Consider the following 20,222-nt stretch of genomic DNA (forward strand, 5'->3'; position numbering starts at 1 on the left):
TGGTGCTTCTCCGCCGTCGGCCATGCCACCGCCGGCCACCTCACCGTCGTCACCCCTTGACCCCTCAACTAGCAGCTTTACAGTGCGTTCCAGTTCTGCCATGGAGTGCGATGGAGGCAGGTTGAAGCTTTTATGGGTTTTTAATCGAAGCTTGAGTTCCAGAAACCACAGCCCTTCTTCCTCTCTTGAGCATGGCAGATTTTGGTGATCAATTTTGGTGATTGCAGATCTAGATTTGTTGGGTATTTCAAGTTCAAACAGTGGTCTTAAAAAATCTGGTTTTTCCCCTTCTATAAATCTGAAGCTCCTCAGTCCTCATCATAGCTGGAGCTGGTACCTCTCTCTAACCCTATCTTTCTCACACAGTCGCATGTCCTCTTCATGATTTCACAATTTTATCAACTATGTTATGCTTATCTGATTTGATTTCACTATCTTCGTTCCTGTAGGTTACACCATCTGACCTTTTTTTTTATTTCTTTTCAATTTTTCTATTTTGTTGGCTTCTTATTCAGTCATTGTGATGAGGGAGGAAAGAAAGATGGAAGCTTTCTTGTGTCTTCAACAAAAAATCTAAAGGAAAATCACAAGAGAAAGAAGAGAGTGGAAGGGTCGTGAAGCATTTTTGTAGCTTCCCTTTCTCACAAGGTGTTTCTAGAATTGGACAAATGTCAAATAGATATATACACAAACACCATTGGATATTTTTCAGAGCATTGGTCAAGCTTGTACGTATTGAAAATCTGATGTTAGCTAGTGGATTGTCACAAGGGTGAAGGAGAGAGGAAGGAGACGAAGTTGAAGATTCAGACTGGGCTGGAAGAGAGTGGGAGAAAGAAGGTGAGAAAAGGATAAAGTCCAAAATATCCTTATGCAATGTCTGTAATGCCCTTGGTGCACCGGTGGACCAAAATAATAAAGGTCCACCCTAGTGGGCACCACAAAGGTGTGCTCAAACTAGGTGAACTTTAGGGTTCTAGTGAAACTAATGTAACATTTGGTACATAGGTTGGAATATGTTATGTATTTATTATATATTTTAAGGTAGAATAGAACTAAACATGTAAAGTTTCTCGAACGCTACACTTTGATTTAGTGAGAAATGGTAGAATAAAAGAGAAGAGAACGAAACACTATTAAAAAAAACTACACGGTAAATACACCTATATAAAAATAACAATGATTATATTTTATAGGTGTCTTCAAGAGGTAGGAGATTCATCTTAATTTTATAGGTGTTCTAAATCCTAGTATAGATTCAATCAAGTTTATTTCTTACATTGGTATCGGGACAGATTATACTATGATTAGACTTCTGAAATTCAAATTATAAAACTTTTCAAATTGGTTGAAATTTTGGGACTTCTGAAATTCAAATTATAAAACTTTTCAAATTGGTTGAAATTTTGGAATTTAAGGTTTGTGAGAATGAAATTAATTACAAGTGATTATTTTCTTGATGGGTTGATTAAGCTTTTAAAATTAAGTCTTATGCATACAAAAGATTGAATTCTTATTCTTGTTGTAAACCATGTTTTTTTGAGTGCGATCTTGTGAGAAAAGATTGAATCTGTTTCAATAATAAGGTCATATTGATATAAAGGTCAGATTTGTTTTTAAGAAGGGAAAAATGACGTAATTGCGCCGCTGTGAACCTGAAAGCGCATTAGACTTGTATTTAATTAAAACAAGATTTGTATGTAATTGGGAATTAGGGTTTCTGAAATTGAAGTTTAAGGGGATTTTTGTTGTTTTATTTTTTAATTAATAATTTTAATTTAACTATTAATTATATTCGTGTAAATTAAATATTAATTAAAAAAATACACTTAATGTCATGTCAAACTCAACTATGCACATGAGATCACCATATAGCTCTAGATTAGGCGATGACTAAAATCATGTTATTTCTCTAATCGCGGGATCAAAATGCAGCTTTTCTCTTCACTCATATTATATGGATTATTTAATCGTAAATAATATGTTAATATAAACATTTATTACTATTATATTTTTTATTAAAATATCATTAAAATTTAATCATGTTGATCTATGTAAAGATTTTGAGATTATAAGTTTATTTAGATATAAATTTACCTTATTAAAAAATTTGACCTTTGAAAATGATTTCATGTGGGATCTTACTTTTGAAATGCTTGTCAGACCAAGAAAAATGGTCCAAAACGGGTCATAGAAAATCTAGCCTAACTAACACAACATATTTTCATGGATGTATCTCTATGAGTAATAAGCTGACTTGATCCTATACAACTTGCCATTAATTTAACAAATCAAGTTAAATTAAAACACAGATGACACATTACCACAAGATCAATATTAACAGCATCCCACCCATTTAACACATGATGAGAGACACAGACACAGCATGAAAATATCATGAAATTTCTACATGAAATTATCATGATCCACAGTAAGAAGCATTTTATAATCATAATAATAAGATAAAAAAAAAGCAAAAATTATGATAAGAATGGGTTTCCTTTACTGTAATAGTTAATATAGTAAGATAACAAAAAAAGGACTGGAGCAAAGAAAGGATTTTGAACAGAACCAAAACGTTCTGCCTACTTCCCTTGCTCTCCTTTGCAGAGTATATGTGACATGCCGCGCTTTACATTTGCTTCAAACTCAAGTTAACATCGCAGCCTACCCTTTTTCCTTTGATAAGCTTTAGCTCTCTTTCTCTCCCTCTCTATAACTATATCATCACCTGGCACAGGCTCAATGACTTGCTGCAGCTTTCTCATCACTATCCTTTAGTGTCCCTACACCTTGTTCAACTTGAGTTCCATCGACCCCATGTCCATTGCATTCTTGCCTTTTCCCTTTTGGGGAAACAATGTGATTAGCCTTCCCATTTTCCTTTTCCTGTAAGGTTGGAGTTTCCACAGTTTGGTGGTTCACTTCAGCCAAAGTACCTGGTAACGGTTGAGATGAATTACCTGAGCCGGGCGGAGGTAGGAAGACTCCTGTGCCAGGAGCAAGGATCCGAGGAGGGGGGTGCCTTGGAGGAGCTGTGGTCCAGCCTGCAGAACCCGGTGGGATTGGCACAGGTGCAGGGAATGGCATCGGAGGCACAACTGGTGCGGGTACGAACAATGGCTGCATACCATTTGGAGCAGGAATTTGTGGCCGGATTGGTGGAGCTGGCAGTCCTCCGTTTGTTGGAGCTGAAGCATAATGCTTGTGGCCTAAATGATGACGAACGTGATTGGGGGAACGGCTTGGCGGTGGACCCCAATGAGAAGATGCTGCTGATGAGGTAAAACGTTGAGCATCACTTGACAGTGACTTCTTTGGTTGGGACTTTGTAAAAATAACAAGTATGCGTTGTTTGCGGATAGAAGGAATAGCATATCTAGCAAAATTAGTAGATTTCCCTTGCATAGACAGAAGAGACCTACAGCAGCCAAAGCATAAAAGTATTTAGAATCTGAACAAAGGGTAGAGGAATTTCAGATTGAAGTAAGACATCAAAACAAGCAGCACTCCCCTCCCCTAGCATAGTGAACTCTACACAACACACTATAATACTGCAAGAGACTAAACTTGCTAAGATAATAATAAATAATAAAAGACAGAATGCCCTATAGAAGTTATTTTGAATAATAATCATCTCCATGAACAGAATTCTTATCATTCAGGTTAGGCTTAACTCTATCCCAAAAGCTAGCTCTGAGGTGAGGGTTGCTCTACCCTTTATGAGGACTTGTTTGGTCTTCTCATCACACACAGGGCGGGACATTTGGAGCGTGGAATTTACAGGAATGAACATATGCGAGTAGTCCATATATGGTAGCCCAATAAACGGATCTAGGATACTAGGATAGGCCCTATATCATATTAGAATTCGGGTTAGGCCTAACTCTACCCCAAAAGCTAGCTTTTGAGGTGAGGGTTGCTATACCCTTTATAAGGACTTAACTTATTTGACCATATCTCTAGTCAATCTGAGACTAATCAACGAAAATGAATGATCCAAAACTTAAAAGACCCACAAAAGCTCATTCAATAAAGAGGGCTCCTTGGAATAATAAGTAACAGTTAAAAAGGCTTCCAATCAGTGTATGCAAAAACTAAGATGTTGATATACACTATATTTTCATTTTGAACGGAAGAAAAAAAACCAAAATTCATAAAGGTATCCATGAATATGCAGGTAACATGAAGAACATATAATGGACTAAACTATGTCTAACCATCAACTAGACTTCTATTAATTTTTTAGTATAGACAGGTCTTGATTGAAATCTCATGATTTTATGGCTTCTACAAACCAAAGACAGCATCATAATATTAACACACATATATGAGATGCATTATAACAGTAAAAGATAAGATCTGCAAGCATTACCCAGGGAGAAGAGAAAGCTTCAGAGAGCCCCTGTAATCCCCTGGATGGTCTGAGGAAATTACTCTTCCAAAAGTCATATCACATTCTGTCAGGGAAAGGATATAGACAGGCCTTCCATACCAATGTGGCCAATTGTAGGGATGTGAGTGATCGCCCTATAATCAATTGCAATAACCAGACTAACTTAGCCAATTATGCCAATATAAAACCTCACAAAAAATAAGAATAATACAAGAATCAACCTCATTATAGAAATCCACAATGCAAGCATCAGGCTTCACAGTCATAACTTGTGAGGAAACCATACGCTCAATAATATCTTGAAAGAAGGAAGGAATAGATTCTACATTCATCTCTGCCAGATTCAATTTATGGAACTTAAACAATCATTATTACTACAGGGGTGGAAAAAGTCAAATATCATGGCTGGAAATAAGAAAGATGTGAAAAGTACAGTAAATTGGTATAGAAAGAAATCAAACAACATGCCTTTGGAGGCTCCTGTCATATTTTCCCCATCTGGAGGTGTATCAGCAATGGGAACACCTAACTGAATCATCTCCCTTCCATGCCCTTTCATGGGCCTTTTCGAAACTATGTATGTCTGACTTCCTGTTTGTAAAAAATATTTAGCAAGAAGTATTTATCAAAAAAGTTGTTTGCATAATCCAGACAACAAAGCATAAATTATTTTCCAGCAGGGTGATATAAAATATTACAGTCAGACTGAACATCCATATAAATATATATAGATGTGTGTGTGTGTGTGTGTGTGTGTATTACACGTGCCCTGCAATCAAATTGAGCATCGACCAATAAACAGTAAATAGGGTCGTATGCATAATTTTTTATCTTTCTTTGTCTCTCTCTCTCTCTCTTCGCATTTGTCACTACTCATTTATGAAACTTGTTGCCCAGCGTCGTGTATTCTAATGTGTTCTAACAGCTCTACCATAACTTTATCATTACGAACATTACACTAGTGGTGGTGACTGGTGAGTGGTGACGGTCAATAGGGGAAAAAACAGAAGTATAAACCAAACAAATAACAAGATCAAGACCAAAATTCTTGCGCAACTTGGCAAATATCACAAGTACAAAAACAATAAGTACAACTTACCATGACCAAACTTATATAAGAACTCATGACTCATGTACTACTCTACAGTTTTTAGTCACTGAGAAACAGTGCCACCTGGTTCTTCATCCGTGACTATTCAACTAATAAAATGGAGAAAAAAGAGAGAAAAATAGACGCAAGTCAACAGCCTTTTTCCAAAGAAACCTCTGGCTTTAAGAGCATGTGCAGTGGACCAGCCATGCATATGGCCACAGCTATTTGCTATCAACCAAGTGAATTTAAAAAGGGAAGCAGTGAAAGAATCTTCCAGCATGAAGGTATATAACACAGATAATACAGTTACCTCGCAATTGTCCTTTTTTTCCGCTGACCCTTAGATCATTAACCAATGAAACAAGTTTTGAAACTTCAGTTCCATCAATTAAACCTTCATACAACTTCAGTCCATCAATCGCATTCACCTAAAAATGAAAAATAAAAAAGGTACATCATAAATGTAAAATATAAAAGATAGAAGAAATAGGAAAAATTACAAGGTATATACACATCTAGAACATTGACATCAAGAAAAAAGTGAATAAATATTTAAAGGACCCTACCATCTTCCCATCAAACATCTCATTGCCAATAAACGTTTTTGCCATAGTTGAAAGACTTGGGCTCTGATTTTGATTTTGCATAGAATGGGAATCATTCTCTGAAAACACATTGCAAAAGAGGTAACTTTAAAATTAAATGGTAAATAAATAATGAACGAAAAGCTGATACAGCATTTTATAACCGACCCTGATCATACATGAGATGTGAGTGTGACTATGTGTTTATGGTCTAGTGTGAGGACCTAACATTTTTTTATTTGGCACACAAATTTATAAGTAAATGCAAGCATGTGATAAAAACAAGAGGAGGGGGGGGGGGGGGGGCAGTGTAAAGTATGACAATATTTACTAACTTCATGCACACAACTAGCATAGCCAACTGCCCTAAGTTAAATAAGATATACATCATCACTTAAATCACGGTGCACAGGAAGAAACCTTTAGAATTTGACACACGTCCATCATTTACAACTGTTGCAACTGCAGCTTCAGATTCTGAGTTGGACAGAGATTCTTCAGAACTCCCTGAGCTCTTCAAGTTGCTATCAGTTGGATGCTTTGTTAGAGCATCTGCTCAAGCAAGCAGGAGAGCAAACAAGTCATTAGACTGTACTCTGTAGGCATTTGTAGTGTGTCAATCATATGTGAGCTAACCCCCCCCCCCCACCTTACCATTAATTAAATAGCAGGAGCCAAATTATCATACAAAAAAAGAGGCCTTAATTTTAACATTGAAGGTCAACCATTTTAATTTTTAGTCTGAATTAATTGGAGTCTTTCATGAATAGCTTTCATTGTGAAAAGGAGCATGATATCATATCCCAAAAAGTAATGACTTGTAAATAATAGATTCATACTTTCGTCATATTCAAGTCGGCATTCTTACTTTATCAGATGCTAAGATATCCATAAAATGATCTGATTATCTCCGCTGATTTTCATATAAATAGTTGGTATCAATCCCAACAAAACACTGTCGATATATCCATTATTTCAGCATACCAGTATGGCTCTATCCAAAAGGCCAAAAGCAAGCACCATAAGAAGCCAAAGAGAATAAAACTGCTTATTTCTAAATCACAATGGTGCCCTCAAATTATACATTATACATTTAGTATAAAGCAAGGCTGAGTCAATCAATTATCCTGAGTGCGCCAGAATTTCAATCTTTTAAGTCCATACTATAAAAGTTTCAAGGAAGAAAGGTACCTACCCAGCATTGCAAATACCATTTGGATTAAAATGAACACAAAAAGATGTAATAACAACAATCACTCAGAGGTGCTAGATTCAATGTGTAGTATTATAATACAAACAGGCTGATTGATTGATTGAGTATTTACCTTTCTTTTCCTCAGCAGTTGCTAAACCCTTATCATCCATCTTCCCAACCTCGCCCCCGGAATTAAGTTGTTCAGTCTTCTCAGCTACAGGAGTCCCTTTCTCCGCACCGCCAGTAACCACAGTATTCCCTTCCTGACCATAAGACTCCACAGTACTAGAATTATAAGCTTGCTTTGGAGCCTCAAACCTCTGCCCTTGCCGGTATCCAGGACCAGATTTCCTAACATCCTTTGCACCCACTTTCACTGGTTCCAGATACCTCTGCGGCTTCCTCCATGCCACTTGCTGCAGCGCATACACCACTTCAGCCACAGAAAAGTATTGCTGCATGAGCAGCACCTGATTCCAATTACACCGCCTTTGCTGAATGGCCCCAATGACAGCATCATACTCCCCAGGGTCACCAACCACACGCATATGATGACAAAGGGAATCTATGATCGCATTGGCAGCTGCGAATTCGCTTCGCAGCCAACCAATAAGCCCATCCCTCTCATCAACAAACCACTGCTGTCGGTAGTGGTGCGGGTGGATCTCACTACCAGCACCACTGCCAGCACCACCACCACTAGGAAACTGCATTTTGTCCTGCACTACCACATTCCCTGATGGCATTGCCATGAGAACTCACTAGTCACTGCCAACAATACACTACAAGACTAGAACCGCATACAAAGCAAGCATACCCCAGTTACAGAACTAGATCTAAACAAAGAAACAACGAGATTACCAGAAGAAAACAGCAAAATTGAAGAGGACCCCACTTAAAAAAATGCAAAATTTAGAAGAATTAAGCAGAAAAGAAACAAACTTGGTCGGAAACAAGGATACCCAAGAATGATCTGGAGCTAAAAATGGAGAATTTGAGATGGGTTTTGTGAAAAAAAGTGATCAGATGGGTGAAAAGTTGAGAATTGGAGAGATCTGGCAATGAAAAGGGTAAGTGGTGAATGATGTATGAGATTATGGAAAGTGAAGATGTGGTTGAGTTGGAGTGACGCAAAGCAAAGGGTTGAAGAGGAAGACAGGATCTAATGTAATGTAGTAGTTAGCTAAGCTAGGGTTAAGGAAGAATGGCTTATTCAGCACGCATGTGGTATGCCTATGTAAACCATGGTATGTATGGTCATAAATGGTGGCTCACATTCACAAGTCACGACACACAACACACAACTCTCTCTCTCTCTCTCTCTCTCTCACTTTCTCATTGCTGTATGTATGTGTTTTCATCTGGGACTTGGGACTCTGCTCATTTCGGATTTTGGAGCGAATATTCGGGAAGAAAACGTGGGTTTTAGTTATACAACATGCTATGGATACTTATCATCTCACATCCGACAGTTATGATGACTCAGAGACCACATTAAATGAACAGACTTTTCATAAAATTCGCTCTTCATACATATCGCTCAAGGGATTGAAACTCTAGATAAAGTTGATTAAGGACTTTATTAACTTATCTACCAACTGTGTTGAACTTTGTTAATACAATTACATTGGAAGTGAAACTCATATTTTCAATAGATCTCGTACTAATTTAATCGATCAAAGAGAGTTTAAGAAAATGCTAAATTGAGTGAAGCTAACGTACCTCTTAACTTATTCGAGTTTTAGCATGGGTTTTCAATTATGATACTCAAGAGCTAGTTATAGTGGGTTGTGTCCAAAATTCATTTTAATCTTAAAGTCAATTATTGTATAATTTATGAATATACATTTTATCATACTTTTTTCACTTGTGATTTATATAAGAATTTCTAGATATAAATCTTATCACATTTTTTTCACCTCTGATTTATGTTATTATCGATGATAACTTCACTATTTTATGCCATAAATAAACTAGGTTGTTCATTTATATCTCATATGATCTTGTTAAGATACTAACCTCAATCTAACCATCTGGCGCCTATCACCATTTATCACGGTGGAGCGTGACAATACATACCGCTCGACCATCCTCACACGATGATCAGAGCTATGGGACTCTTGATCGTGTTGAGATACGAACATCAATCTAACCATATATCTCCCGACCATTTCTATATATTGTGGGTGGATTCTAAATCTTTCCTTTAGATCAACCTCAAGCATCACCCTTTATAACGACCATATCATAAAACCCTCTGACCTTTGTAAGACTCCACCCTAGTCTTTCTCAACATGAGTAGCGTCATGCCAATAAGTCACAAGTGGCAACACCACCTCCCATAAAACAACTCAACACTTAACTTTATTAACAACACCCTCTAACCTAGTTGATTCCTCTCCTCGAAACATTATTCTGAGTGATTGATCGTCTTAGGACAATCACCACGAATACATTATATTTCAAGCATAACTATTGTTATGAATAATAAAGTTTTTCCTTTTGAGTTCTTAATATGTTAAGGCTTGAACAAAATTTAAAGCTTCAAATCTCCATTCATCCCTAAAGGTTTAAATAAGGAGATCATGCAAAACCTTAGATTTTTCTTAAATATATTGAAAAACTTTATATTCCAATTCACAACCGGAGTAAATGATGAAGTTGGAAGCTAATTAAGATACTAAAGGAGAACTATACATGCCATTTTTTTTATATAACCCAAGAAAATACAATAAAAACTGCATAAGGATAATCATAACTCATCTACATAACTAACTTGTCAGACACAATAGACGATGTCTAAACCAATCAAAACAAGAAAAATTAAAATCTTTAAGCCCACACCTAAGCCAAAACCGAGCTAACCTCTTATCTTTTTTCCTTAATGGATGCAACACACACATGATCATTCCAATTAAGACTGGCTTGCCAAACACATTTGAAAATTAGGGAAAAGAGCACCATTCATGTCAATAACTACACATAGAACAAGAAGTATAATTAGTTTTCAAAGAAACTCATCAACACAACAAACTATTCCTAGTTTGCAATCTTCCAAGATAGACCTTCCAATCAAACGCATATCACTCTTGGTGGATCATTCATTTAGATCTAAGGTTGTAAAATAGGTCTTTCACCTGTGTAAGTCCTAGGTAATAGTTCATCTTAGACTTTTTTTTCAATTATTTAAGCTTAAACTTTCAAGTATTTTAATTTAACTATTATCTTTTTGGGTACAATTTAACTATTATCTACATTAGGAGACTTTTCTTTGTTGCCAATTATCTTCTCAAAATTAAAATTTTTGTCCTCTTTCAAAGAGAATGCGACCCAACTTACATCTTTCAAGTTTCAACCATTTTAGGCAATGCTTGCGTGGGGACAAGTTTTGAAGTTTAAAGTGACGCGTGATGTGAGGCTATTAATGTGCTGGGTCATTTCGTTTTGAATTTGAGCACACCGTTTTTATGCTTGTTTTGTTTGTTTTTCATTTATACTAGCCATTTTCACCCGTGCGTTGCACGGCGATTACGTTTATTGTGTAGATATATCTATAGAATATCAAATAACAGATAATATGTTCAAACATGTATGTGAATAGACCAACTTAAAAATGTTAAATAGAATTCGTTGTATGACCTACCGATGTCAACACATGAACAATATTATAAATTCAAGTTTTTACGAAATGCGTTGCAAAAACAAATAAATTAAAAAATCACAAAAATGTCAACAGCATGATCGCTTAATAGAACTTGTTGTCCATGTTCAGTGATAATGACTTCAGACTTGAAGTTGAATTTTGCTGCCAATTCAATATTTGAGCAACATAACCTACAATGGAAAAAGTAGATATCAGAGTAATAATTAGTAAGCAATACAAAGATGAACTTGATATATCATTTGAAAATTAAAAACAAATCTTATTGCAACGGAATTAATGAGTAGATATTTAATACTAAATTTAAATTTTTGTTAAGAAAATTGCTTAATTACATGAAAATATTTGATATGTAAGTGTTGTTTATCCTTGAAGTTAGATGACCAATAAGCTGCTTGGCATTTATTTATACTGTCAACAATTAAAACAAAGACATATCAGATTTGATATTTAAAAAAATATAAACCCAACAAAATTGTAGTAAAAAACAACACTTACACATCAAATATTTTAAAAGACTTCTTGATAGACAACGTTGCGGGTAGTGTTAGAAACTACTCCTTGGTCATCTAGGATTAGTATCTTCAAACATTTTCTAGATTTAACTCTTGATAGTGCAACATATAATTGCCCATGAGTAAAGACAGGTCTTGGCAAATACAGTCCAACATGAGTTGAAGATTGTCCCTGACTTTTATTTATAGTCATTGCAAAGCATAAAGTAACAGGGAATTGTCTGCGCTGGAATTTGAATGGAATGTCAGCATTAGATGGAGTTAAGCTCATCCTTGGAATAAAGGTTGTTTCTCTCATCGTGTATCCGTTTAGAACAGTAGCAACAATTATATATTTAGTCAAAGCGTTGACTATCATTCGAGTGTCATTACACAACCCTGCAGCTTGGTCAATGTTTCGAATGAGCATGATAGAGACACTGACTTTTAGTTTAATTTGATGGTTTGGAATTCCGGAGCATTTGTAATCATTTAAGAATTCAAATGTAAACCATTCCGCATTGACACCCGAATCTTCATCGGACTTGCATGGAGTATCACAACTCAAATACTTTGTTTCCTCACCAAGAATCATAGCTAACATAAAGTTGTTGATTTCCTCTACACTTTCAAGTGTTGGTGCAAGGATTGCTCTTTTTTGGAAGAATGAATTTTTTTCCAAATTAAACAAAAGTTTCGGATATGAAAAATTTACTATTTCAAGTAAGGGATCCTTACACTGTTCAATAAAAAGATCTGGAGGAATCTCAATGAGTGATTCGGCCTAATCAATGGTTGTAATTGTTTCGTCTCCCACTTGAAGCAACCAATCAGCAAACTCTTTTATTTCTGCTGATGAAGAAGATGAGTTAGCATTTTGCAATCTCATATTAATAGTCAATTTCATTACCTTGCAATGCTTCCATAGATATGAAGAATTGATAGCAAAACCCACAATCTCCGAACGGCTTCCTTTGGAAATAATTGGGAGTATTTGTCTAAAGTCGTCTCCTAGTACCACAACTTTCCCTCTGAATGGAATGTCATAACCATAAGTAGATTTAGTCTTCATAATGTAATTTAAAGATCTGTCCAAAGCTTCAAAGCAATGTTTGTTCAACATAGGTGCCTCAAAGAAACAATGTGTCTTTTATAAGTACCAATATTCCTGAATAGTTCACTAATAGGAATGTCCTCACGATCCATCTTCTCCATAAAGAAAAAGTAAAGGGTACTACAATGGGATGAATGCAGGATGCGTCTCGTGGATTTTTGTCAAGAAACCATCTCTCAATTTAACAACAACATCCCTACCAAATTGCATATCATCAAAGTCACCAACGATCAAAGCTGCAACCTCATCTGCCGTAGGCATATTATAGATTCTGGGATCCTTTCCCCTTGCTCGAAAAAGACGCACAGAGAGTTGAGAAGTATCATCAGAAGATAGATGATCACGAACCTGCCGAAAAACTCTAGCAAGCACATTGGTCTGGTCAATCAAGTTTTTTAAATCCTCAACCAATGAATTATCAAGCACTTTTCCAGCACCGTTAGAGCTGCACAATGTTTAAAAAAAATTACAAATAAAGATATACATGGCGTAATATCTAATGACAATACGTATAATATTAAACTTTTGTGTTACCTAAGAACTTTCATCCGATTTTTTGTTTCGTTCTGTGTATCATATATATACAATTGAGCAAATTTGGGGGTTGACCTACTTGCGAAATTAAGCTTCCTATTCGATGATAGTTTTGACCGCATAGGACAAATTGTGAAGGGCCCCGCCTCCGTCATTAATAGAAGTTTGAACCTTACCACCCATAGAGGGAAATGCGAACATGTTGTTATATGCTCTTATATTTTCCTTAAAATTCTTAGCTCTAGGATCTTTGTCTGTCCATAAATCAAGTAATAAAGATGGCGGGTTGCGTAGATAAGGAAGGGTAACTTTTCCTTTTAAACAACATAATGAAAATGCAGCTTGTCCGGAGGGTTTTATTTTCCCAGTTTTCTCATCATGCCACATTAGAGCATTACAATAGAAACAAATAGACGTAGGATCACCCAAGTCAAGTATTTCTGCAAATTGTTTAAAATGTGTTTTTAATAAATTATAAATACAATTATGGCCCCGTTTGGATAAACAGTTTAATTAAGCGCTTATGACGCTTATGGTCATAAGCGCTTATGACATAAGCGCTTATTCATAAGCTATTTTTAAAAATTTATTGAAATAAATTAAAAATAAGCTGTGTATAAGCATAAGCTGTTTTTCATAAGCTATCCTGAGTAGCTTATGAAAATAAGCTGAAAATAGCTTATGGCAGACCATAAACTGTTTGCATAAGCTCTCCCAAACACTGGCATAAGAGCTTATGCTGTCAGATAAGCTCAAATAAGCTCTTCCAAACTGGGCCTATATATTAAAAAAAATTCAAATAAATAAATTTAAATAAATGAAATAGTGAACCTGTATCTTCAGCCTTTTTAAGCAAAACAATAATGTTTGGAGGGATCTCTGGGATGGACTCTTCTATTGGGTCATTGTCTTCAGATTCAGCGTTTTCTGCATCTGCATTTTATGTCATACAACCAAAGGTTAAATATAAGAGTTATAATGGTATATAAACCAAAATAATAACCATGGTAGATATTGGGAAAAATATGGAATGCTAAAGAAAAAGATATTTAAAATAACCTGACATATCATCATCGCTGCTTAATGTTCCGTCACCAGTTATTGAATTTACGGGGACGACGTTATTGTTCATTTCAGTTACTTGACCTGTTTCAATCACTTGACTCAAATACTCAAACATTCATGATTAGACAGATCCTCATTAATATTGCCCTTGGTCTGAATCGGCCTTGCATATTTATTACCCCCTTTATGCTGCGAGAGAACATATTTTCTCTTTGCTCTGGCTTCTTTTGAAGTAAATGGGGTACTGCAGTTGAAATTTTCCACTGATACGGGGGGCACTGCTATAGATGAATACCCTAATGAAGTTTTGTCAATAAAGCTGGATCCTACAACAAAAAATTATAAAATTAAATCATTCACACTGGAATGTATACCAAAGATAGCGATTATAACCACTATAAAAAACAAAACAAAAAACCATATACATTACCAATGATTGGAGAATTTTCATTGTTTGAAAGGGGCTGACGTGCTTTAGCCATGGGTTTTTTTGCACTGCTATTGATAACTTGTTGGGACTGATTTTTTGAAGAGCTCTGTGCAGGAGTTGAGAATGATTTTCTTGAAATTGTAGCAGATGTGTGTAGAGCTTCAGTATTGATATCTAAAGTAGAACAATTGTGGTTGGATGAACTTGATGAGTTACCACAATTTCTTCTATTTGATAATATTGCCTTTATCTTTGCCCTGGCCTCACCAGAACGTCCTTTCTTGCTTGGTTCCATGGAGTAGGTGAATGCAGACTGATGCTTACCATCGTGCATTATATATATATATTTTTTGGGATGAAATTTCTAGGTCCTTACGTAATTGATTCCAAACGTATTAGCTTTTATTTGTTTCCAAGAAAAAAACTAATAAAATGTTAATTATGGAGTAAATTATGTCACACTAATTGTGGCTGTAACTTTTAGGGGTTTAAAATATGAACTTATTGACCTTTAAAATTGTTTCCAAATTAAAATTATTAATGAAAGATTTGAAACAACAATATTATTTCATATAGGTATTAATTTTTCCTTAAATATTGACCTTGATTATTTCATTTTTAGTTTTTATTAAAATATACAATTAAGAGCATTTATAATTTCCCGAGAAAATATCTATTTTTAAGACACCCTCCCGGTTTTTTTTTTTTTTAAATTTGAAACAAATCAAGCAGAGATCAGATTTTGACAAAAAAAATGCTTTAATTCAATTTTTATAATAGATATTAAAAAAAACGAAAATTTATGCCAAATCAATTTATTAAAACATAGAAATAAACACTAAATGTGTTTAACGTGACATTTTGTACCAATTTATTTTTTTCAACTTTAACACATTGATTTTCCTGATTGAAGCTATATTTTTAAGAATTTTTCCGTTTTTTTTTTAATTTGAAACAAATAAAGCAGGGATCAGATTTTGAAAAAAAATGCTTTAATTCAAGTTTTTTATAAAATATTAAAAAAAACGAAAATTTATGCCACATAATTTATTAAAACATAGAACTAAACACTCCATACAAAACTCATTTACTCTAATTTCCTTAATTAATTCTTTTTGTCGTGCATTTATTTGTTTCCATAAAAAAAAGCTAATAAAACGTTAATTATGTAATAAATTTTGTTTCACTAATTGTGGCTATAATTTGTAATGGTTTAAAATCTGAACTTAATGACTTTTAAAATTGTTTCCAAATTAATATTATTAATGAAAGATTTGAAAGAACAATATTATTTCCTAGTCGTATTAATTTTTCCTTAAATATTAACCTTGATTATTTCATTTTTTGTTTTTATTAAAATACATAAAATTAAGAGCATTTGTAATTTTCTGAGTGAATATCTATTTTTAAAACACCCTCCCGTTTTTTTTTTTTAAAATTTGAAACAAATCAAACAGAGATCAGATTTTGACAAAAAAATGCTTTAATTCAATTTTTATATTAAATATTAAAAAAAATGAAAATATATGCCAAATCAATTTATTAAAACATAGAAATAAACACTAAATGTGTTTAACGTGATATTCTGTACCAATTTATTTTTTTTAACTTTAACACATTGATTTTCCTGATTGAAGCTACTTTTTTAAGAATTTTTCCGTTTTTTTTTAATTTGAAAAAAATCAAGCAGGGATCAGATTTTGGAAAAAAAATGTTTTAATTCAATTTTTTATAAAATAATAAAAAAACGAAAAATTATGCCACTGAATTTATTAAAACATAGAAATAAACACTCCAAAATAAGTCTCTAAATTTAATTACTTATCTTCCAATACTTTTCAAGAAAATGTGATTAGTTTTCCTAATATGTCCGTTTGCGAAATTGAAGGCATACGTTGTAAATGCATTGACCAATTCCCACTCAGCCACAGTTTTTCATTTTATTTTCCAATTATGAGCCTTTTAATTGTTTCATCGTTGTGGGCCTTTGGTTGGTTCGACAACTCCTTTATAATGGGCTGTGCATGAATCCTATTTTGGAGAGGTTCATGACTCCTTTATAATTTTTGCATTTAATAGGGGACAAAGAATCAAAATTATAGGGAAATCAATTTGTATAATTAATTTGTGAAAGTCTCTCTGGCTGTGACACTTGTCAGCCAGAGAGAGGGGTGGGAGGAAACTCAATTTTGGAATGTCATGTGTTAATTTCTTGTGGATAATGATTTTCTTTTAATAAGTAAATAGATAATTTTCATTTCCATTCTTGGCCATCTATTGACTTCGATGTTTTTTTTTTTGAAATCTAACTTCGATTTTAGGTAGCAGAAATTAAAATATTCCAGTTCCTTAAGCAAGTTTCTCTCTTCATTTTCTTAGAAATACAAGCATGCATAAACTTAAAGTCATTAATTAATTAAATTAGTCAACCATGGTTGTTAATTAGTAATTAATAATGTCAATATTTCTGAACAGGGTTGCATATTTTTTAAGTCAAAACTCAAACGGGCTACTAAAAAAAAACCAGCTCATCTAGTCTTATATGGGCTATGGATTAAATAGGTTGGCCCATGAGTCTGTTTTTAATTAAAAAAGAGTCACGTCTAAAAAGCATATTTTGTGAACACTTTGTTGGGTGCAAAGCATTTTTGTGAACTAATTGTTGGGTCAAAAGCCTATTAACATTGAAACATGAAATATTAGTCCATTAGTCCCAGTAATGAGTTAAAACTCACAAAAATAATTAGCAAAAAAAACTCACAAACAAACTCAAGGAATACAAAAATTATGGAAAATTCACCCCAAAAGCAAAAATAGATAAAAATATGAAAAGCAAAATAATAAAATTGAATTGATTTACTTACGTATTAAGATCCAATATTTTTATCCACTATTTAGATAATTGTAGCTCATGAATTCATCTTGAACATATAGATATAACTCTCAAAAAAATCGATCTTCAAGTTGGGATTATATCATCATCTCAAAGTTATAGAAAAGTGACATACTTACAAATCTTGCTACATATCCTTTTACTCTTGAAATTGTAATTGTTCTTAATAATACTTGCAAATAGTTTTTGAATGAGCTAGACTGCTAGACTAGTCTCTTTCAAGTTTCAAGTGCACAATTCAAGTTTCAAGTGCACAATTCAGGTGATTTTTTAAAAATCCATTAAGTCTTTATCCTAATTTGACTAATTCCTTATATTTGGATTAGCACTTTTGAGCTTTCGTCCATTGTTAGGTTTCAATTCATTTTGACAGTTCCTGGTAGTTTTGTTTAGTTGAATGAATCTCGGCCTAACCCAAACAAAAAAACACTTTTGTATTAAGTTATTAATATAATCACTTTCAAAAAAAAAGTTATTAATATAATCACGTGCTAAACTCAGAAAAATATATATTTTTATTGCCCTTTGATCCGTTATATATATTTTCTTAATTTTTTTAATGTTGTCAGGAAATTAATACTTATTTCTTCCATAAAAAATTTCTGTTTAAGAGCATATCAACGAGAAGACATGTTTAGCTTGTGTCAGAGTTATGTTTCATTTTCAACATATATATAAGTAGAGGTGAAGCTAGCCAAGAATATTTAACATTAGATTCTTCAATTACATAAACATGCACCCAATCACTGCTAAAATGGTCCGTTCAGAATCTCCATTCAGTATGTCCTTTTCTGCTAACGTTTAGATTCCCTCTGTTGATGAATTCACCTAATTATTTTCCTTGTCTATTATTAGAAGGTACATTTATAAATGCGTTTCAATAATACTCCTAGTTTATGCTTTAAAGAATTGAGCAGTTATATTCCCACTCGACAATAAAGTAGGAATTTCAATAAAATTCATTAATTAAATGCATCAAGCAGACTGAGGCCAATACATTGTTAGAGCTACTCGGGTGGAACCTCCCCAACCCAAATTGAAAGAGGAAAGACAATCCTCACCTTCTGAACTAGTTTTTGGCGTAAAGTTAGGGCTCTTAAATTCTAACATGCAATCAGAATTTATTTTAGATTTGTTAAGGGAAGTTGAGAGCACTCGTATATAGGTCACCCGCAAATGTTCATTCCTGCATATTCCATGTTTTGTACGTCCAGTCCTGGGTGTGAGAGAGTGTGTTGAGAAGTCTCACATTGACTAGAGATATTACTAAGATAGTACTTACATATAAAAAGTTGTCGGGTTCAAAGAACACTTACTAAAGACTTATATTTACTTTACCTCAAGGGGACTGGCGGGGGTTCGAACCTGCGATCTGTCAGGTACGAGACCCTTTCATGTTCCAGTATGAGATTCTGATCATAACACAATGTATCATGTTAACATCTACTTCAAAATAATAATAAAAGAATTCTTCTTTTTCTTCTATAATTAGAGCTATACGCATTATGTTCATGTAATCATTTGTCATTCTTGCTTAGTCACATATATTAAATTTTCATATCAAATAAAATTAAACAATAAATTTTCGAAGATAGAAATTAAATTGCATTTTTACATAACCTTAAAATCATTTTGTAGAGCTTAAATAAACTGAGACACACATGTTTTTTGGTGTGGGAGCTGCATAAGGGAAATTAAATCTAACATTCCTTTCCTTTTCTCTATCAATTTTCTTTCTATAACTTTCCATTAGGTATGAACTGAGAGTTAAGTTTTTGATCTACTATCAACTCTGTGTGTTATTCCCCCTAATGGGGTGTGCAGTATAATATTCATTATATTTCTAATGGGGTCCCAAGTTCTGGGTGAAGTTACCAAGCACAAACTCTTGACTAGCGTTAGAGTGAAAATGATTTTCTCTTGATTCTCTTTGTCCTCTTATATGCCTCTCAGATTGCCTGCTTCACCATCATTGTGTGGCTTATTACATATTAAGTGTTAAAGTCCCACATTGGCTAGAGATGTGGTCAAGCAATTGCTTATATATGGTTGTGCAAACCTTAACTCTTGAGCTAGCTTTTGGGTTGAGTTAGGCCTCCTTCATGGTATCAGAGCCAATGGTTATTTGACCATAGGTCTGGGCCCCTATCCTAGATCCATTTGTTGTGGAGACCTCCCATATTTGGCGTGAGGGGTGTGTTAAAGTCCCACATTGGCTAGAGATGTGGCCAAGCAATTACTTATATATGGTTGTGCAAACCTTGAGGGGTGTGTTAAAGTCCCACATTGGCTAGAGATGTGGCCAAGCAATTACTTATATATGGTTGTGCAAACCTTAACTCTTGAGCTAGCTTTTGGGTTGAGTTAGGCCTCCTTCATTAAGTGTGGTAAAGATTACCTTAATCACTTTAGGGATTACGAGCGACATCATTGGAATTTGGATGTTACAAACTAGTGTCATCATTTCTAGACATCTCAGTTATTGATGAGAAGCCAAGATCAATTGTTCTAAACTGGTGAAAACCAGAAATTAGACTTTTTAAGGTTTCTCTTTACAGCAGAGACGCATAATAGGTTTAAACTTTCCTGTATTAATAATGTTGTGTGAAAAGAGATCTCAACTACCACACCTTCAAATCCACCATCCCAATTCAATCAATCACACACTAGATGAACAGAACATGAGGAGAAAAAAAGGGTAGACATAAACTTTTTGTCAAATAAGTGCTTGACTTTGGATTCCAATTAAGATATGACAAAATG

The 20,222-nt window shown here is 34.3% G+C and overlaps 1 protein-coding gene and 1 long non-coding RNA gene across 4 annotated transcripts; one reads left to right on the forward strand and one right to left on the reverse strand.

Moving 5' to 3' along the window:
• Window positions 1–3: 3 nt before the first annotated feature.
• Window positions 4–1,017, forward strand: LOC130711541 (uncharacterized). The gene is made up of 2 exons (XR_009010712.1): window positions 4–333; window positions 516–1,017. It is a non-coding gene; the product is annotated as an uncharacterized LOC130711541 (long non-coding RNA).
• Window positions 1,018–2,480: 1,463 nt separating this feature from the next.
• On the reverse strand, window positions 2,481–8,618 carry LOC130710301 (RNA demethylase ALKBH10B). Of its 3 annotated transcripts, XM_057559514.1 has the most exons (9): window positions 8,211–8,617; window positions 7,399–8,104; window positions 6,494–6,625; window positions 6,056–6,153; window positions 5,800–5,917; window positions 4,865–4,987; window positions 4,618–4,730; window positions 4,376–4,530; window positions 2,481–3,421 (listed from the first exon to the last, which is right to left on the reverse strand). In XM_057559514.1, exons 2-9 carry the CDS (start codon window positions 8,018–8,020, stop codon window positions 2,743–2,745), a joined length of 2,040 nt encoding a protein of 679 aa, XP_057415497.1. In that variant the 5' UTR covers window positions 8,021–8,104; window positions 8,211–8,617; the 3' UTR covers window positions 2,481–2,742. The 3 variants fall into 3 exon arrangements, with proteins under 3 accessions (XP_057415497.1, XP_057415496.1, XP_057415498.1); XM_057559513.1 differs by having other exon boundaries at window positions 7,399–8,617; XM_057559515.1 differs by lacking the exon at window positions 6,494–6,625 and having other exon boundaries at window positions 7,399–8,618.
• Between the last annotated feature and the right edge of the window lie 11,604 nt (window positions 8,619–20,222).

The sequence above is a fragment of the Lotus japonicus genome, chromosome 4 (genome assembly GCF_012489685.1).
Source record: "Lotus japonicus ecotype B-129 chromosome 4, LjGifu_v1.2".
NCBI lineage: Eukaryota > Viridiplantae > Streptophyta > Magnoliopsida > Fabales > Fabaceae > Lotus > Lotus japonicus.

Coding starts and splice junctions, on each gene's coding strand:
- LOC130710301 (XM_057559514.1), bottom strand. CDS start 8,020: ATGGCAATGCCATCAGGGAATGTGGTAGTGCAGGACAAAATGCAGTTT. Junction 4,988..5,799: donor AAAAAAAGGACAATTGCGAG/GTAACTGTATTA, acceptor TTTTACAAACAG/GAAGTCAGACATACATAGTT. Junction 4,731..4,864: donor TATGACAGGAGCCTCCAAAG/GCATGTTGTTTG, acceptor TGAATCTGGCAG/AGATGAATGTAGAATCTATT.